Source organism: Myxine glutinosa, chromosome 2 (genome assembly GCF_964187855.1).
Source record: "Myxine glutinosa chromosome 2, kmMyxGlut1.1, whole genome shotgun sequence".
NCBI classification, from domain to species: domain Eukaryota; kingdom Metazoa; phylum Chordata; class Myxini; order Myxiniformes; family Myxinidae; genus Myxine; species Myxine glutinosa.
This window is the reverse complement of record NC_136262.1, coordinates 266,738,524-266,758,888: the sequence shown is the minus strand read 5'-3', so window position 1 is coordinate 266,758,888 and position 20,365 is coordinate 266,738,524. Positions and strand designations below refer to the sequence as shown.

The 20,365-nt window shown below is 46.1% G+C and overlaps 1 protein-coding gene across 6 annotated transcripts in view; it reads right to left on the bottom strand.

Annotated features, from left to right (window-relative positions):
- PCGF3 (polycomb group ring finger 3) overlaps window positions 1-20,365 on the bottom strand; it is a 166,688-nt gene that overhangs the window by 82,424 nt on the left and 63,899 nt on the right. For all 6 annotated transcript variants that reach the window (XM_078772545.1, XM_068105719.2, XM_068105718.2 and 3 more), the window contains 3 exons: window positions 13,273-13,488; window positions 12,757-12,853; window positions 5,677-5,732 (listed from right to left, as the gene is read on the bottom strand). In XM_078772545.1, coding sequence (XP_078628671.1) covers window positions 5,677-5,732; window positions 12,757-12,853; window positions 13,273-13,381 — 262 coding nt within the window. In that variant the 5' untranslated portion in view covers window positions 13,382-13,488. The remainder of the gene's footprint in view (window positions 1-5,676; window positions 5,733-12,756; window positions 12,854-13,272; window positions 13,489-20,365) is intronic.

The following is a 20,365-nucleotide window of genomic DNA, read 5'->3' as shown; positions in this document are numbered from 1 at the left end:
CCAACGACCTTCTCCTCTCCTCTGACGCTGGCAACCTCAACATTCTCGTCCTCCTCGACCTCAGCGCTGCCTTTGACACCATCGATCACACTATCCTCCTCACCCGACTTGAATCCACCTTTAACGTCACCGGCACTGCCCTCTCTTGGATTAAATCATACCTCTCTGACAGATGCCAGTTCATCTCCATCAATAACTGCAAATCCCCCACTGCTCCCCTCCCCCAAGGTGTCCCCCAAGGTTCAGTTCTTGGCCCCCTCCTCTTCATCCTTTACCTGTCCCCGCTCGGTCACTTAATCCGCCGTCATGGTCTCCAATTCCACTGCTTCGCCGATGACATCCAGCTTTTCATCTCCACCAAGTCCGTCTCCACCGACACCCACTCTATCCTGACAAACTGCATCACTGAAATAAAATCCTGGCTTCAAATCAACTTCCTCAAGCTTAACTGTGATAAATCTGAAATAATCATCATTGGCCCAAAAACGCTCACAAAATCCACCCATAACTTTGCCCTCAACATCGACGGTATCCCAGTATCCACCTCCCCTCACATCCGGAATCTTGGCGTCATCTTTGACCAAACCCTTTCCTTCGACAAATACACTAAACAGATCACAAAGTCAGCCTTCTTTCACCTGAAAAACATTGCCCGTCTCCGCTCATCCCTCTCCTCCACGGCTGCAGAAACCCTCATCCACGCCTTCATCACCTCCCGTCTGGACTACTGCAATAGCCTCCTCTATGGTTCACCCTCAAAAATCACCAATAAACTCCAATACATTCAGAACTCCGCTGCCCGTCTACTCACTCATTCCCGGACCCGTGACCACATCACCCCCGTCCTTTACAAGCTTCACTGGCTCCCCATCCCCCAGAGAATCCAGTACAAAATCCTCCTCTTGACATACAAAGCCCTCCATAACCTGGCCCCATCCTACCTGGCTGACCTCCTCTCCAGACACACTCCCACCCGCAACCTCCGCTCTGCTGGTACCAACCTCCTGACCCCCTCCATCCGGACCAAATTCAGATCCTGGGGGGACAGGGCCTTCTCCATCGCTGCTCCCACCCTCTGGAACTCACTACCTCACACCATCAGAGACTCCTCCTCACTCACCACATTCAAAACATCACTAAAGACCCACCTGTTCAACGCTGCATTCAACATTCAACCCACAGCATTTAACCCCTGACTATCTCTTCTCCTTCTCCCTCCTTTTGCTTTAAATATTTCCCTATTGATTCTTGTCTTGTCTTTTTGATTCTTGTCTTATATATATGCCGTATATCGCTGCTGTTTGTTTTCTTGATTCTTGTCTTTTTGCAATTGTTGTTTTCATGTATTGTTATGCATTATGTTTTCCACTCTGTCAAAGCGCCTTTGGGCTTCTGGAAAAGCGCTATACAAAATAAATGAATTATTATTATTATTATAGTGGTGTCATCGAGTCTATGTTTATACTGTTGCACCCTGACATTCTCGGGGGATATGTTCCTGGAAAATGCTGTGAATATAAAATCCACTAATGTGGGGGCATTGTTTCAATGGGAAAAGGGGGAATAGGTTCAGAAGATTCGTGATTCATCCAAAATGCGGCAAAAGGTGTGGCGGGTATAGTATATTCTGAATGTGGAGATTATCCCTTGGTCGAGCGGCTGAATCAGGGAGGTGGTGTTGGGCGGCAGGAAGATTACGTTGGCCCTCAAGTGAGCCACCTTCATATAGCCTTCTCCATCCTTTCTATGTGGACGTCCCGGACATGTGCGACCACTTAGGTGCTTGGTACAGCACTCACCGCAACACTTTCTCGGATCACTTTCTCATTCCTCTGTGTATAGCGAACGGTGGATTCATTTACTCCAGTTTGCCCGCAGAGGCCGCACTCTCTCTCTCCCCTCTTTAAAACTGGTCCAGCAGCTCCAATTTCTGGCTCAGGCTCATCACTTTTTTCCGCCTCTTGGTAGTTGATGCATCTCCAGCACTGGCCTTGCACTTGGGAGCCATATTTGATCAATGAGTGGAGTGAGATGCAAAACACAGGTCAAGGCAGCGGGACGAGAAGAATGATTGAGGAAATCGATGCGTTTTTGTAGTTGTCGTTGATCAGTGGGGGGATGTTTCGAGGATGTCGATGTAGTGTATGTGGTGTAGTCTTAATGTATCTCGGGGTCTGCGGGTGGTTGAACATGTGGTGACACAGGTGATTAGGGTCGTCACCTGGATCTGCAGCTGCAAGGAACTGCGAAGCTCTCATGTCCAAGTGGTGTTTGACTTTTAACATTTTTTCGGCTGTGGGAAGATTTTCGATGGGTCATGTTAATATACATCCTGTGATGATGCGAATAGCTTTGTGTTGTATGGTCTGCAGGTGTTGAGATGTGTGTTTGATCCTGCGTCAGTGTTGACCATCCAGGAGTGTGCCCAATATCCGAGGAAACTACTTCAGCAGTCCTATGCATCTGAAGATGCAAAAGGAGTGGTCTTCTTCTTCTTCTTTTTATAGTCTGTTGATGGTTAGCCAGGTTTGTAAGGTGCTGAGAAAAGGGTTGAAGTTGTGCTGTGGTTGTGTTGATGCTGCTATGGGTTGATGTTGCAACATCGATTTTAACATAAGATGTTGCTATTAAACAAAGTTCAACTCTGGATGTTGCTGTGGTTGTGTCGAAGTGTTGATGTTGCCCGAACCTTGCAGAGGCATCAACGATCAAATATGTTTCCCCGAAACTTGCAGAGGCATCAACGATAAAAGAGGTTTCCCCAAAATTTGCAGAGACATCCCTGATGAAAGAGGTTTCCCGGAACCTTAGAGAGGCATCCCTGATAAGAGGTTTCCCCGAAACTTGCAGAGGCATCCCCGATGAAAGATGTTTCCCCGAACCTTACAGAGGCATCCCTGATAAAAGATGTTTCCCCGAACCTTGCAGAGGCATCCTGATAAAAGATGTTTCCCCGAACCTTACAGAGGCATCCCCGATGAAAGATGTTTCCCCGAACCTTACAGAGGTATCCCTGATAAAAGATGTTTCCCCGAACCTTACAGAGGCATCCCTGATAAAAGATGTTTCCCCGAACCTTACAGAGGCATCCCTGATAAAAAGAGGTTGCCCCGAACTTTACAGAGGCATCCCTGATAAAAGAGGTTTCCCCGAACTTTACAGAGGCATCCCTGATAAAAGATGTTTCCCCGAACCTTACAGAGGCATCCCTGATAAAAGATGTTTCCCCGAACCTTACAGAGGCATCCCTGATAAAAGATGTTTCCCCGAACCTTGCAGAGGCATCCCTGATAAAAGAGGTTTCCCCGAACCTTACAGAGGCATCCCTGATAAAAGAGGTTTCCCCGAACCTTACAGAGGCATCCCTGATAAAAGATGTTTCCCCGAACCTTACAGAGGCATCCGTGATAAAAGATGTTTTTCCGAACCTTACAGAGGCATCCCTGATAAAAGATGTTTCTCTGAACCTTACAGAGGCATCCCTGATAAAAGATGTTTCCCCGAACCTTACAGAGGCATCCCTGATAAAAGATGTTTCTCCGAACCTTAAAGAGGTATCCCTGATAAAAGATGTTTCACCGAACCTTAGAGGCATCCCTGATAAAAGATGCTTCCCAGAAACTTACAGAAGCATCCCTGATAAAAGATGTTTCCCCGAACCTTACAGAGGCATCCCTGATAAAAGATGTTTCGCCGAACCTTCGAGGCATCCCTGATAAAAGATGCTTCCCAGAAACTTACAGAGGCATCCCTGATAAAAGATGTTTCCCCGAAACTTGCAGAGGCATCCCTGATAAAAGATGTTTCTCCGAACCTTACAGAGGCATCCCTGATAAAAGATGTTTCCCCGAAACTTGCAGAGGCATCCCTGATAAAAGATGTTTCGCCGAACCTTTGAGGCATCCCTGATAAAAGATGTTTCCCCGAAACTTGCAGAGGCATCCCTGATAAAAGATGTTTCTCCGAACCTTACAGAGGCATCCCTGATAAAAGATGTTTCCCCGAACCTTACAGAGGCATCCCTCATAAAAGATGTTTCTCCGAACCTTACAGAGGCATCCCTGATAAAAGATGTTTCCCCGAAACTTGCAGAGGCATCCCTCATAAAAGATGTTTCTCCGAACCTTACAGAGGCATCCCTGATAAAAGATGTTTCCCCGAACCTTACAGAGGCATCCCTAATAAAAGATGTTTCCCCGAACCTTACAGAGGCATCCCTCATAAAAGATGTTTCTCCGAACCTTACAGAGGCATCCCCGATAAAAGATGTTTCTCCGAACCTTACAGAGGCATCCCTGATAAAAGATGTTTCCCCGAACCTTACAGAGGCATCCCTCATAAAAGATGTTTCTCCGAACCTTACAGAGGCATCCCCGATAAAAGATGTTTCCCCGAACCTTACAGAGGCATCCCTCATAAAAGATGTTTCTCCGAACCTTACAGAGGCATCCCCGATAAAAGATGTTTCCCCGAACCTTACAGAGGCATCCCTCATAAAAGATGTTTCTCCGAACCTTACAGAGGCATCCCCGATAAAAGATGTTTCCCCGAACCTTACAGAGGCATCCCTCATAAAAGATGTTTCTCCGAACCTTACAGAGGCATCCCCGATAAAAGATGTTTCTCCGAACCTTACAGAGGCATCCCCGATGAAAGAGGTTTCAGCCTATGTTGATCAAAAATGTTGAAAAACAAAAATTCTATGTTGAAAAAACAAATAAACAAATGGAAGGATAGCATACAAATAAAAAGTCTCATTGGTGCTCCTTATGGATTATTGCAAACATGGAATGAAACAAACGGCAACAATCCGACGGGAGATCCGCAACACGAGTCAGTAGAACCGCTTTCACTCGATCCACATTCATGTTGTTTTGGAGCTTTTCTACCTCCCATGTTGAGCAACGTACTCGCACTACGCCTGCCAGTAAGTAATTATGTACATGGAATGATGAACCAAGTTGGGAGGCCAAATGGCATGATTTCAAGCAACTGCAACGCAACACAACCGTTCAACCACCATACTGGTTTCACCACCTATCGGTGATGTTTAGCAAGAGTGTTACCTATTGCACAATTAGAGGTTCAAGCAGTCCTATATACACACTAATGGAAAAATGATGGCCTGCACATAGAAAAGAAAAAAGAACCACCTTTAGAGGCCATTTTTCCCCGCAGAGCAGGGGTTGGCCTTTTTTGGGGACCATGGTCCCCTTTTTGAAGCAATGTTTTACAGCCGGATGCCCTTCCTGCCGCCAACCCTATTAGTCGCCTCTTGCGACACACAGGGAATTACCAGTGAACTGGTACTCAATTTGTCGACCTGCACATTATGAATCTTAAAAGCACAACTACTGTATCTCACCGGCAAATGGCGTGGAATGATGCGACATGCAGCATCGGCTGAGTGGGATTTGGCAAGAACTTCTCAGTAAACTGCTGTTTTGGCGTACTAAGATAATTCCTTTTCTTTTCCAATTGTAAAATCCTAGTCACAGCTGGGAGTAATAGATTAGGTGAGAGATGATATGTTGGTCCCTCCACTTGTGAGTGGGTGAAAGACGTAGTTGAGCTTTTAAGAGAAGTTGGTGTGCGTGTGCACGTGTGTGTGAGTGAAATGAAAATTAACAAGCATGGATCAAAACAGGAATAATGAGCTTTCCACGTTGGCCTCACCTTCCTGTAGGCCTGGTACAAGTTTGTACACGATGTCCTGCATTGTCCGGTCATGTCTGTAAAAATAAAGCCCAAATTGCTTACAACTAACGACAAACTTGGGTGAAAACAGGAAATCTGACAGTAACATCTGGCAGATCTTCACCGCCTAATCTCACGATACATTATGCGACGCATAAAACCAAGGCCCCAACATACAGGAACCAATTATAGGTTCTAACCCAACTGCTCCTGGACTCTGTGTCCTTCTCTCCTGACAAGGTGGAGGAGTTTTTGTCAAACCTCGACTCTGATTCTGCAACTGGACCAGACGGCATCAGCCCACGGGTCCTAAAATCCTGCTCTGTCGCTCTATCTCACCCTCTCTCTGTTCTTTTCACCCTATCTTTTGCTCAAGGTCATCTGCCAGCATCCTGGAAATCAGCTAACATTACCGCTTTACACAAAAAAGGTGCAAAAACAGATCCTTGCAACTACAGACGAATCAGCCTGCTCCCAATTATCAGCAAAGTCATGGAATCCATCATTGCTTTGGATATGAAATCTTTCCTCTTCTCCAATGGCTTGATCTCTGATCATCAATTTGGTTTCAGACCAGGTCACTCTACTCTGGACATGCTGCTTCTGCTGTCTCAACAATGGATGGAGGTCCTCAATGCCAAACAGGAAATCAGAGCTGTCTCCCTTGACATATCAAGGGCCTTTGATACGGTCTGGCACCCAGCTCTGCTCACCAAACTCTCCTCCTATGGTATCCATGGAAATCTCCATGCATGGCTTGCGGACTTCCTCTCTGGTCGTAGTCAACGTGTGGCCCTGAATGGATTTCTCTCATCTCCCCTTCCTGTTCAGGCTGGAGTTCCCCAAGGAAGTGTGCTGGGCCCTGTGCTTTTTCTGGTCTTTATCAATGATCTCTCTGACTCTCTGGAAAATCCTCTCTATCTCTTTGCTGATGACTCCACTCTCTGCCGCTCCATTCCTCTTCCCTCAGATCGGCAGTCTGCAGCCTCCTCACTCTCTGAAGACCTGGACAAAATCACAGACTGGTCAAACAAGTGGAACATGTCTTTCAATCCTGACAAATCTCACTCTCTTACTATGTCTCTCCGAAAAGATCGACTGGACAACCCTCCCATCTACTTTCTCAACAATCCTCTCCAAGCAGTTCTGTCACTCAAGCTTTTGGGTCTCACTATCTGCCATGATCTTTCTTGGGAAAACCACATTTCCAAGCTGGCCTCCAAAGCCAGTTGCCGACTGGGCATCCTCCGTCGTGCGAAGTCCTTCCTCGGCACACCTGAGCTCCTCACCACATACAAGGCTTTCATCCGCAGCTCAATGGAATACTGTTCTCCCCTATGGGCTGGTGCTCCTGCCTCACACCTAGCTCGGCTTCACGCTGTTGAATCCAAAGCTTTCAAAATCATTGGAATCTCCCGCGATGAAGCTATCTCTGAGGGCCTTTCACTCACTCACCGCAGGCAGGTAGGTGGCCTTTCTGTCTTCTACCGACTCCTCTCCGGCCTTGCTCCCCCAGCTCTCTCTGTGCTCTGTCCCCCAAATATTCCTACAGGTCGCACAAGATCTGCCAGCAACCCTCTGATGGTTAAACTGCCGAAATCTCGGCTCTCTGCTCACCTTCACTCTTTCATTCCTCTTTTCTCCCGCCTGTGGAACAAACTCCCACACTCCCTTCAATCCCTCTCCTCCCTCCAGGTCTTTAAAACAGCTGTTCACCACCATCTCTTATCTTCCCCCATCCATAACCTTGATCTTTTCTACCCCCACTAATTCACCCCAGATCCACCTTGTTTGAAATTCCAACTTCTTTCCTGGAAATCCTGGCAGTGTCCATATGTTTATACCTCTCCCACCCCCCCCCCCCCCTTCACATGCCTCCCCCCCTTCACATGCCTCCCCCCCAAAGCCCTCTCCCTCCCACAGATCTCTCGATGTCTCCATGTCTCTCGGTGCCTGCTCTCAAATGTTGTGTTTGTGTCCTTCCCCCTCTCTCCCCATCTTGTCTACCGCTCCCGATGTTATTTGTTTTATGTGTCTGTTTGTCTTTCTGTGTGATTAATGTTCGCTCTTTCACGAGCCTCGATCTTGTATACAAAAAAAAAAAAAAAAAAAAAAAAAAAAAAAGGTTTATGCTCACATGCCCAGGAACAAGGTGTTTAAATGCGACTCGGCCGTTGAAGAATGTCAAATCATACAACAGCAAAATCCATCGATTCATTAATCTATAATTATACCACCAAGCCCATACCCATCCATCAATCCATCAATTAAATGTCTCTCCAAAATTATTCCATCAACAAATCTATCCATTATATATCCATCTCGAATGATTTAATCCACACGTTTCTCTGTAACTTGTCCATCTTTCAACACAACTATCGATACACGATTTATAGAGTACTGGCAATGATTAAACTCCAAAGCTAAGTTTTGTTATATTCAGAAGATTTTAAGGATTTTTTTTTCTCCAAGTCATACATTTTTCCAATCTTTTCCTCACCAATTTTTTTTAAAGAGAACTGAAGGAACACATGTGCCAGGATTTGAATTACAATCGAAACAACCACATAATCTACAATCTGGTCAATATAACCACACATCAACGGGGAAGAGAATGGAAAAAGAAAGAGTGAGGCATGCAAATGCAGAGTTTGGGCTGATGATGACAAATAAGATGGAGGAGTTTGCATTTAGGGTAGGGTTAGGCTGATAGAGTAGAGGGGCACTCACACTGCGTAGGGTTGGAGGGGAGAGGGGCAGTGACATAGCGAGTGGGTGGCGGGAGTGGCAAAGTGAGCTGTTGGTGGCGGCACAGCGAGCAGGAGGCAGCGGTGACACGAGAAGGAGGAGGCGGAGACATGAGCGGGAGGCAGAAGAGAAGCCACAAGAGGGAGCAGAAACTGTGGGGGCCTGGCTGAGGAGAAAGAACCATGTGGGGCTGGCTGAGGAGAAATCACAAGGAGATGGCTGAGGAGAAGCCGTATGGAGGTGGCTGAAGAGAATTCCATAAAGGGTAGCTGGAGAGAAATCGCGAGGAGGTGGCTGAGGAGAAGTCATGAGGGATGGCTGGGGAGAAATCGCGAGGAGGTGGCTGAGGAGAAGTCATGAGGGATGGCTGGGGAGAAATTGCGAGGAGGTGGCTGAGGAGACGTCATGAGGGGTGGTTGGGGAGAAATTGCGAGGAGGTGGCTGAGGAGAAGTCACGAGGGGTGGCTGGAGAGAAACCATGAGAGTTGGCTGCAGACATGCCGTGAGGGAATGGCTGCTCAATGAAAACAGAAAATACCCATGGATCCACTTAATGGAGTCTATCCTTCACCATCCTCAATAACAGTCAATGTCTCTGAATGCAATGCCTGAAGAAAGTCTAAACCCCCTTTCAAAATATTGTTACGTTTGTGGGGGGTAGGCAATGGAATACCTTCGGCCAGGTAGGATTGTATAGGTAGTTTGCTCTGACTGTTGTGAAGAAGAAGAAACCTGTAACTCAGGTTTCTATGTAACTCAGAAAGCCATCAGGATTCAGACATTTGAGCGCTGCCGCTGATGCCGCCAGTCAGGTCATCGCCGGGGACAGCGTGAGGGACCGTGAAGCCCCGCCCCAGGGGTTGGTGATTGGTCGGGGCGGTGGACTGCTGCGATGGCACTCGTTGCTTGGAGCGCGTGGACGTCATCATATGACGTTCGAGACCGGGGAACAAAAAGTTTGAGGATCGCCATTTTCCCTCTCTCACGTTGGGACACTCATTGCGGAAGGACCGCCATTTTCTCTCGCTAGATTATTGGTGTTCATGGGAGGCAGTCGCACGTCCCTCTCTTGACTCGTGGCAGGAATAGCGTGCAGACGCATGTCTTTCTTTTCTTGGTCCCGACATCCATAGCGAACGGTCGCTTATTGTTTGCTCTCTTGAGTCCTCGTGTTCCGGGCTGGGAAAAAGGCGGATGCACTCTCCCCTTCTTGGTGTTGGCTCGTGGCGGTCGCGCTGGTGCCGTGTGTGGACTGAGCGGAACGACGGGGCTCGGTGCAGCCGAGCAGGAAGGAGCACGGGCCTATTTGTTTTGCCGTCGACGGCCGCCAGGGAGCAGGGACCACTGGAGGAGCCCACGGAGTGCAGGCAAACGCACCACACAGACACAATAATTACTTTCATTTATTTTCCCATTGTGTGTATTTGAGTCCGTTGAAGGATACTCAACTGAGGAATATTTTACCATGCATTCTTTGCTCCCTGTCATTATTTTATGAAACCCGTTAATTGTTGCATTTTAATTCCGTGCCTGTCTTGTTTAATTGTTACGGTTCGAGGACGCTCCAGTGGAATCCGTGCAGGTAAGAGCTTCGCTAACCTCCGCTCCCGCACGTGTAAAGAAGAGCCGCTATTGTTTGATTGAACGCCTCGGAGTTAAAGCTCGATCGGCCACCTGTCACCAGGGGTGTTAATCCCCGGGAACATGACAATATTCACAATTTGTTTCCTTACATCCTGGAGTTAAATTGCATTAATTCAGACTTTTCCACCTTTATTTAGACATCATAACCCACAACTTCCAAGTGAAAAACAAATTCTACAAATTTCAGAAAATTTATTTAAAATACAGATGGTTTTCCAGATGGTATTTTTGGAGAGACATAGTGACTGTGTGAGATTTGTCAGGATTGAAAGACATGTTCCACTTGTTTGACCAGTTTGTGATTTTGTCCAGGTCTGGTGCTGCTGCCGGCCAATCTGAGGGTTGAGATATGGAGCGGCAGAGAGTGGAGTCATCAGCAAAGAGATAGACAGGATTTTCCAGAGTCGGAGAGATCATTAATGAAGACCAGAAAAAGCACAGGACCCAGAACACTGCTTTGAGGAAATCCAGCCTGAACAGGGAGGGGAGATGAGAGAATTCCATTTAGACTCACACCTTGACTACGACAGGAGAGGAAGTCCAAGAGCCATGTGTGGACATTTCCATGGATACCACAAGAGGAGAGTTTGGTGAGCAGAGCGGGGTGCCAGACCGTATCGAAGGCACGAGATATGTCAAGGGAGACAGCTCTGATTGCCTGTTTGGCGTTGAGGACCTCCATCCATTGTTGAGACAGCAGAAGCAGCATGTCCAGAGTAGAGTGACCTGGTCTGAATCCAAATTGATGATCAGAGATCAAGCAATTGGAAAACAGGAAGGATTTAATATCAGAAGTGATGATGGATTCCATGACCTTGCTGATGATTGGGAGCAGACTGATTGGTCTGCAGATGCAAGGATCTGTTTTGGCACATTTTGGTGTAAAGCGGTAATGTTGGTCGATTTCCAAGCAGATGGAAAATGACCTTGAGAAAAAGAGTGGGTAAAGAGAACAGAGAGAGGGTGAGATAGAACGGCAGATCAGGATTTTAGAACCCGCGGGATGATGCCGTCTGGTCCCGTTTCAGCATCAGAGTCGAGGTTTGACAGAAGCTTTTCCACCTTGTCGGGAGAGAAGGACACAGTGTCCAGGAGCAGCTGGGTACGACTGGGTACGGTGGGTACAGAGAGAGATGGGTTTAGCACACAATATTTGGAAGCAAACACAGAGTTGAGGCATTCTGCTTTTTCACGTGCGAAGTCAGCTGTGTAGCCATTTGAGGTAAGGGAGGGGATGGAGGGGAAACAAACACCAGAAACAGATTTGACCAGAAACGGATATGACCAGACACCAACAGGATTTTGGAGGAGGGAGACAGGTTTGAGAGTTCAGGTTTGAGAGTAGAGAGATATTGTTTCTTGGCTATCCTGAGGGTAGACACACACTTGTTCCGAGCTTTGTGAAAGGAACTGAGATTACCTTCAGTTGGATTTGCCTTCCAGGAGGCGAAGGCAAGTTGTTTCAGGGCAACTGCCTCACCACAAGATTCTGTGTACCATGGACAGGAGGAAGGGTAAGACAACTGAAGACAAGATGGGATAAATCTGTGCATGAGAGAGAGCAGTTTTCTTTGGAAGAATTCCCAGGAAGAATTGATGTCAGAGGCAGTAGAGATGGGAGACTAGTCCAGATGATTGATGGCTGCTTGAAGACCGTGCTAATCGGCCTGAGTGAAATGCCAGAGTTGTCGACACTGAGGAGGCTCTCTGAGAATGGCCAGACAGATGTCCACATTAACAATCAAATGATCAGATGAACAATTAATCTAAAATTTAAAATAAGTAAATATTTTTTGCAAGTTTCAATTATTTGCTATTGGAATTATGTGACCCTCAAAAATGGTGAAAGTTGACCGCATGATAAAAATCAAACGATAAAAGGAAAGTTTTTGCTGCAAGCGACAAACAACAAAAGTTTAAGCTGACAAACAAACCCCCCAAAACAGGAAAGCAGTTTGGCATCGCAATCCATCACAGAAGCACGACAGTGCTCGCGGCCTCGTTTTTCAGGCCAGTTACAGACAAGTCACTGTTCATTTAACTCGACGCTACAGTCAATCAATATGCAGCATGAGAGATAATGGAGGAGAGAACTTTCTACCATGCAGGCATTCATAACGGTGAGTGAAGCAATAAGGGAGTGTGTGACCTACGCAGGTCGACACATCAACAACAGATCAAAGTGAAACACAAATGCACATCAAGTCAGGGAGGATTTGGGGGGGTCGTGGAGTAAAATGTCTTTGGTTACAGACAATTACAGTTACAAGGGGAAATTTATAAATTACATAAGCTAAGTTGGGAGATCTTAGGGGGGTGGAACTAATTGATAAAATTAAAGAAAAGGGGGAGACAAGAGAGGGAGGCAGGACTCAAAATGGACATCGGGAGAAGAGGGAAGAAAGAGGGAAGAAAGAGGTAAGAAAGAGGTAAGAAAGAGGGAAGAAAGAGGGAAGAAAGAGGGAAGAAAGAGGGAAGAAAGAGGGAAGAAAGAGGGAAGAAAGAGGGAAGAAAGAGGGAAGGGATGGAAGATGCACGGAGCCACCAGTGGAGGAGTAGTTGGGGTCAAAGATTTTGCCAAGATTCAATGAGCAAATGTTCCCAAACTTGAGTGTTTCATATGGAATAGTTATGACAAAGTGGCTGAAGTAAGAGGATCACACTTGCCCAATATACTGCGTAGGGTGGCTCTGGTGGATGACGATCTTGCAGGTGGGACAGGTGTTGTGTTCCTCCAAATACTTGACTAAACAGCTCTTGCAGACTGGAAAGACAAATGGGTCTCAACATTCTGCCCGAATGAAAAACCAAAAGAACATCATTTACAAAAGTCAAGTTTACCGATCTGCAGAATCCTGTTGATGGAAAGTAACCCCGATGGCATACACAGCAGGATAACCTGCTCGCATTATTGGCTACAACCGTGCAAAGTCTATCTGCAGGCCAAAGCCAAGCGCAAGTTTGTCAAAATGCAAGCTCAACATGCCCTGAAAGTTATTATATTATTGCACATGCCATCCTGCGACCCTCTTGCATGCAAAAACACACACACACACACACACACACACACACACACACGCGCGCGCGCACGCGGATTAATCAATTTGTGCTACAAGCCAGTAACTCATGCATGACCATATAAAAGCCAAAGCAATGCGGGAAAGGGTGCGACAAGGTACCCACAGGTGTGTAGGCACTCGGTGACTGTTGTGGCGTCGATCAGATACCCGTGACATAACGGACACGTGATATGATCGTTGAGGCTCTTTAGCTTGATCTTGCGCGTAAACATGGTCCTCCAGTGTGCCCCACAGCCGGCCAAGGGCGCTGGTGCCCGTCAGCGCCAGAGGGAGCAGCAGCTGGCACACCGCTTGCCGCCCCCCCTCCCCCCTCCCCGACCTGCAGCACATGCATTTGCACAGAATGATGAGACAAGAGTGAAGGTATGTTTGTATAACATAAAGGAGTTATCAAAACTGTCTGGAGAAGATGGGGTGGGGTGGAAGGAGGCGGGGGGGGGGGGGGAGAGTTGGGGGTGGACCCCCATGTGTCAAGGTCAGGATGGGGAGGGATTCTACCATAGATTATTATTTACGAGCAAAATTACCATCATTGCCGAGTAACAATGAATCGCTTCCTGATGGGAATATGATGTACGCAATCTGTGTCCATCATCTAGAGCGAATTTTATAAATAGATCGCAGGTACAGTGGACTCTGACGCAGTGGAGTGACACCCAATCCCATGGAAGTTACACTCACAAACTGCTTACGAAGTACAGGCCGTGCTTCTGCAATTTAATAAACCATTCGTGGAGGACAATGACGTTCTTTTGCTCCTTCAGCTGACAGTTTCGTTCTGTTTCGTCCAGTTTCAGTAACACACACAGTTACACAAACGCACATAGCAACACACACACACACACACACACACACACACACACACACACACACACACACAGTAACACACACAGTAACACACACAAACACAAACACACACACAGTAACACACAAACAGAGTAACACAGTAACACACAAACACAGTAACACACAAACACAGTAACACACAAACACAGTAACACACAAACACAGTACCACACACAAACAGTAACACACACAAACAGTAACACACACAAACAGTAACACACACAAACAGTAACACACACACACACATTAACACACACACACACACACACAGTAACACACACACACACACAGTAACACACACACACAGTAACACACACACACACAGTAACACACACACACACACACACATAGTAACACACACACACATAGTAACACACACACACACAGTAACACACACACACTAACACACACACACATAGTAACACACACACATAGTAACACACACACATAGTAACACACACACAAAGTAACACACACACACACACATAGTAACACAAACACATAGTAACACACACACATAGTAACACACACACATAGTAACACACACACATAGTAACACACACACATAGTAACACACACACATAGTAACACACACACATAGTAACACACACACACACACACACACACACACGCACATAGTAACACAATCACACAAACACAGTAACACACAAACACAGGGTCAACCACAGGTCAAACACACGTCAAACGACCACACACTGGTCGTAGTCAACGTGTGGCCCTCAATGGGTTTCTCTCATCTCCTCTTCCTGTTCAGGCTGGAGTTCCCCAAGGTAGTGTTCTGGGCCCTGTGCTTTTTCTGGTCTTCATCAATGATCTCTCTGACTCTCTTGAAAATCCTCTCTATCTCTTTGCTGACGACTCTACTCTCTGTCGCTCCATTCCTCATCCCTCAGATCGGCAGTCTGCAGCCTCCTCACTCTCTGCAGACCTGCACAAAATCACAGACTGGGCAAACAAGTGGAACACGTCTTTCAATCCTGAAAAATCTCACACTCTTACAATGTCTCTCCGAAAACACCGACTGGACAACCCTCCCATCCACTTTCTGAATAATTCTCTCCAAGAAGTTCTGTCACTCAAGCTTTTGGGTCTCACTATCTGCCATGATCTTTCCTGGGAAAACCACATTTCAAATCTGGCCTCCAAAGCCAGTCGCCGACTGGGCATCCTCCGTCGTGCGAAGTCCTTCCGTGGTACACCTGAGCTCCTCACCACTTACAAGGCTTTCATCCGCAGCTCTATGGAATACTGCTCTCCCCTCTGGTCTGGTGCTCCTGCCTCACACCTGGCTCGGCTTCACGCTGTTGAAACCAAAGCATTCAGAATCATTGGAATCTCCCGCGATGAAGCTAACTCCAAGGGCCTTTCACTCACTCACCGCAGGCAGGTTGGTGGTCTTTCCGTCTTCTACCGACTCCTCTCTGGCCTTGCCCCCCCCCCAGCCCTCTCTGGGCTCTGTCCCCCAAATATTCCTACAGGTCGCACAAGATCTGCCTGCAACCCTCTTATGGTTAAACTGCCAAAATCAAGACTTTCTGCTCACCTTCACTCCTTCATTCCTCTTTTCTCCCGCCTCTGGAACAAACTCCCTCACTCTCTTCAATCCCACTCCTCCCTCCAGGTCTTTAAAACAGCTGTTCACCACCATCTCTTATCCTCCCCCATCCAAAACCTTGATCTTTTCTACCCCCGCTAATTTCGGTCCCCTTGTGTTTTATACTTCTCCCACCCCCCCCCCCCCCCTCCCTTCCCATGCCTCCTGCCCCCAAGCCCTCTCCCTCCCACACTTCTCCCTGCTCTCAAATGTTGTGGTTGTGTGCTTCCCCTTCTCTCCCCATCTTGTCTTCCGCTCCCTCTTTTTGTATATTTTGTTTGTCTGGTTGATTTGTTTGTGAAATAAATGTTAGCTCTTTCACGAGCCTCGATTCAGTATACAAAAAAAACAAAAAAAAAACAAAAAAACACAGTAACACACAAACACAGTAACACACAAACACAGTAACACACACACACAGTAACACACACACACAGTAACACACAAACACAGTAACACACAAACACAGTAACACACAAACACAGTAACACACAAACACAGTAACACACAAACACAGTAACACACAAACACAGTAACACACAAACACAGTAACACACAAACACAGTAACACACAGTAACACACACACACACAGTAACACACACACACAGTAACACACACACACAGTAACACACACCGGCACCGATCTCGTATACGGTTTAGCGAGATGCGTATATTTATCACCTGCACCGATCTCGAAAGTGAGATGCGTTTTACCTGACAAAGTAAAAAAAAAAAAAAAAAAATATCTTAACCGAACCAACAACGCCGCATCGGCAACCATCCATTTCGTCAAGCATTACATCAACCAACCATCCATTTCGTCAAGCATTACATCAACCAACCATCCATTTCATCAAGCATTACATCAACCAACCATCCATCAACATGTCCATTTCGGCGATCGACACAGTTTACGGGATCGTTTTCTCACACCGTTTTCTCACACGCCGAATCTATATATACACCACCGTATATCTATCACTGGCACCGATCTCGTATAACGAGATGCGTTTATCTATCACCGGCACCAATCTCGTATATAGGGAGATGTTTTACCTGACAAAGTTAAATAAATAAAAACTAACACCAGAACGAGAATCCCAGCCTCGCTTAAATAAATGCATATATACACTTAGTTATAAAATCGCAAGACATGGTAAATTTTGTCAGATTTCACTCCAGATTTGGACATTCTTTAGTCGACAGCATCCAATCCTCATATCCGAATCCAGATTTGGATGATATGCTTCAATTATATAATGATAATCAATCGTATTTCCAAGGCAAGGAACGTTTGAGTAGGCTGAAACAAAATGGCGGCTTAAGAACCCAGTGAGGTGCAGTGGACTGACCAAGATGGCGGGCCGCCATATTGGTACACCACCACATCGGGGTTTTTTTGTCTTTCTTATGAGCACCTCGTTAATAATCCTCAAAAAGGATATTATAACACAACCAAACACCCAGTTTTCATCCTTGCAATCTGTTGGAGGTCCAGGTGTATCCATGCAAAGTTTGAGGTGGCTAGGTTTCATGGTTTTGGAGTTATAGAGGAGACAAACGGACAGACAGATGGATGGACGGATGGACAGACGGACACTGCCTTTTATTATAATATATAAAGAAACATTGGCATGTTGGAGTTCCCATCATACTCCTGTGCGAAACCCAGGTTCAAATTTCATGTGTCATGTGTTTTGTACATCTTGTACTCATGTACATGAAATTTGTGTCAAAGGAAGTCCACTAATGTATTTGTACATAACCACTGAGAGAGAAAAGGTGAAATGGTTTTGGGCATGAACCCTTCTTCAAGGCTAAAGACGATCCAAAAGACACATCTGACATCCGTGTATTCCGCTGTGCCCTCCTGTTTTTGTACCTCTCTCATCAAGCGTAGTTTTGCTCTGGGACTCTGCACATTAAAAGATGTGAGGATTTGTGTATGATTGTCTTGTGAGGATCCATGTGTGACTGTCTTGTGAGGATCTGTGTATGATTGTCTTGTGATGATCTGTGTATGATTGTCTTGTGATGATCTGTGTATGATTGTCTTGTGAGGATCCGTGTACGATTGTCTTGTGAGGATCTGTGTACGATTGTCTTGTGAGGATCTGTGTATGATTGTCTTGTGAGGATCTGTGTATGATTGTCTTGTGAGGATCTGAGTGTGATTATCTTGTGAGGATCCGTGTGCGATTGTCTTGAGAGGATCCGTGTACGATTGTCTTGTGAGGATCCGTGTACGATTGTCTTGTGAGGATCTGAGTGTGATTATCTTGTGAGGATCCGTGTGTGATTGTCTTGTGAGGATCCGTGTACGATTGTCTTGTGAGGATCTGAGTGTGATTATCTTGTGAGGATCCGTGTGTGATTGTCTTGAGAGGATCTATGTATGATTGTCTTGTGAGGATCCGTATATGATTGTTTTGTGAGGATCCGTGTGTGATTGTCTTGTGAGGATCTGTGTGTGATTGTCTTGTGAGGATCTGTGTATGATTGTCTTGTGAGGATCCGTGTGTGATTGTCTTGTGAGGATACGTGTGTAATTGTCTTGTGAGGATCCGTGTGTGATTGTCTTGAGGATCTGTGTGTGATTGTCTTGTGAGGTTCTGTGTGTAATTGTCTTGTGAGGATCCGTGTGTGATTGTCTTGTGAGGATCTGTGTGTAATTGTCTTGTGAGGATCCGTGTGTGATTGTCTTGTGAGGATCTGTGTGTAATTGTCTTGTGAGGATCTGTGTATGATTGTCTTGTGAGGATCCGTATACGATTGTCTTGTGAGGATCCGTGTGTGATTGTCTTGTGAGGATCTGTGTATGATTGTCTTGTGAGGATCTGTGTGTGACTGTCTTGTGAGGATCGGTGTGTGATTGTCTTGTGAGGATCTGTGTGTGATTGTTTTGTGAGGATCCGTATATGATTGTCTTGTGAGGATCTGTGTGTGATTGTTTTGTGAGGATCCGTATATGATTGTCTTGTGAGGATCCGTGTGTAATTGTCTTGTGAGGATCCGTGTGTAATTGTTTTGTGAGGATCCGTGTGTAATTGTCTTGTGAGGATCCGTGTGTAATTGTCTTGTGAGGATCCGTGTGTAATTGTCTTGTGAGGATCCGTGTGTAATTGTCTTGTGAGGATCCGTGTGTGATTGTCTTGTGAGGATCTGTGTGTGATTGTTTTGTGAGGATCCGTATATGATTGTCTTGTGAGGATCTGTGTGTGATTGTTTTGTGAGGATCCGTATATGATTGTCTTGTGAGGATCCGTGTGTAATTGTCTTGTGAGGATCCGTGTGTAATTGTTTTGTGAGGATCCGTGTGTAATTGTCTTGTGAGGATCCGTGTGTAATTGTCTTGTGAGGATCCGTGTGTAATTGTCTTGTGAGGATCCGTGTGTAATTGTCTTGTGAGGATCCGTGTGTGATTGTCTTGAGGATCTGTGTGTGATTGTCTTGTGAGGATCCGTGTGTGATTGTCTTGTAGATTTTTTATTTCAACAATTTTCTGGAAGGAATGGTGCATTTTTTTTTTTTTAAGTGCAAGGGTGCCAATATTTTTGGCCATGACTGTATAGTACATATACAGGATCCCTGCCTCACATTAACACGGTATACAGGATCCCTGCCTCACATTAACACAGTATACAGGATCCCTGCCTCACATTAACATGGTATACAGGATCCCTGCCTCACATTAACACGGTATACAGGATCCTTGCCTCACATTAACACGGTATACAGGATCCTTGCCTCACATTAACATGGTATACAGGATCCCTGCCTCACATTAACATGGTATACAGGATCCCTGCCTCACATTAACACGGTATACAGGATCCTTGCCTCACATTAACACGGCATACGGGATCCCTGCCTCACATTAGCACGGTATACAGGATCCTTGCCTCACATTAACATGGTATACAGGATCCCTGCCTCACATTAACATGGTATACAGGATCCCTGCCTCACATTAACATGGTATACAGGATCCCTGCCTCACATTAACATGGTATACAGGATCCCTGCCTCACATTAACACAGTATACAGGATCCCTGCCTCACATTAGCACGGTATACAGGATCCCTGCCTCACATTAACACAGTATACAGGATCCCTGCCTCACATTAACACGGTATACAGGATCCCTGCCTCACATTAACACAGTATACAGGATCCCTGCCTCACATTAACACAGTAAACGGGAACCCTGTATCACATTAACAAGGTATACAGGATCCCTGCCTCACATTAACACGGTATACAGGATCCCTGCCTCACATTAACACAGTATACAGGATCCCTGTATCACATGGACAGGGTTTATGCAGGATGCCTGCCTCACATTAACACAGTATACAGGATCCCTGCCTCACATTAACACGGTATACAGGATCCCTGCCTCACATTAACACAGTATACAGGATCCCTGCCTCACATTAACACGGTATACAGGATCCCTGCCTCACATTAACACGGTATACAGGATCCCTGCGTCACATTAACACAGTAAATGGGATCCCTGCCTCACATTAACACAGTATACAGGATCCCTGCCTCACATTAACACAGTATACAGGATCAATGTATCACATGGACAGGGTTTATACAGGATCCCTGCCTCACATTAACACTGTATACAGGATCCCTGCCTCACATTAACATGGTATACAGGATCCCTGCCTCACATTAACACAGTATACAGGATCCCTGCCTCACATTAACATGGTATACAG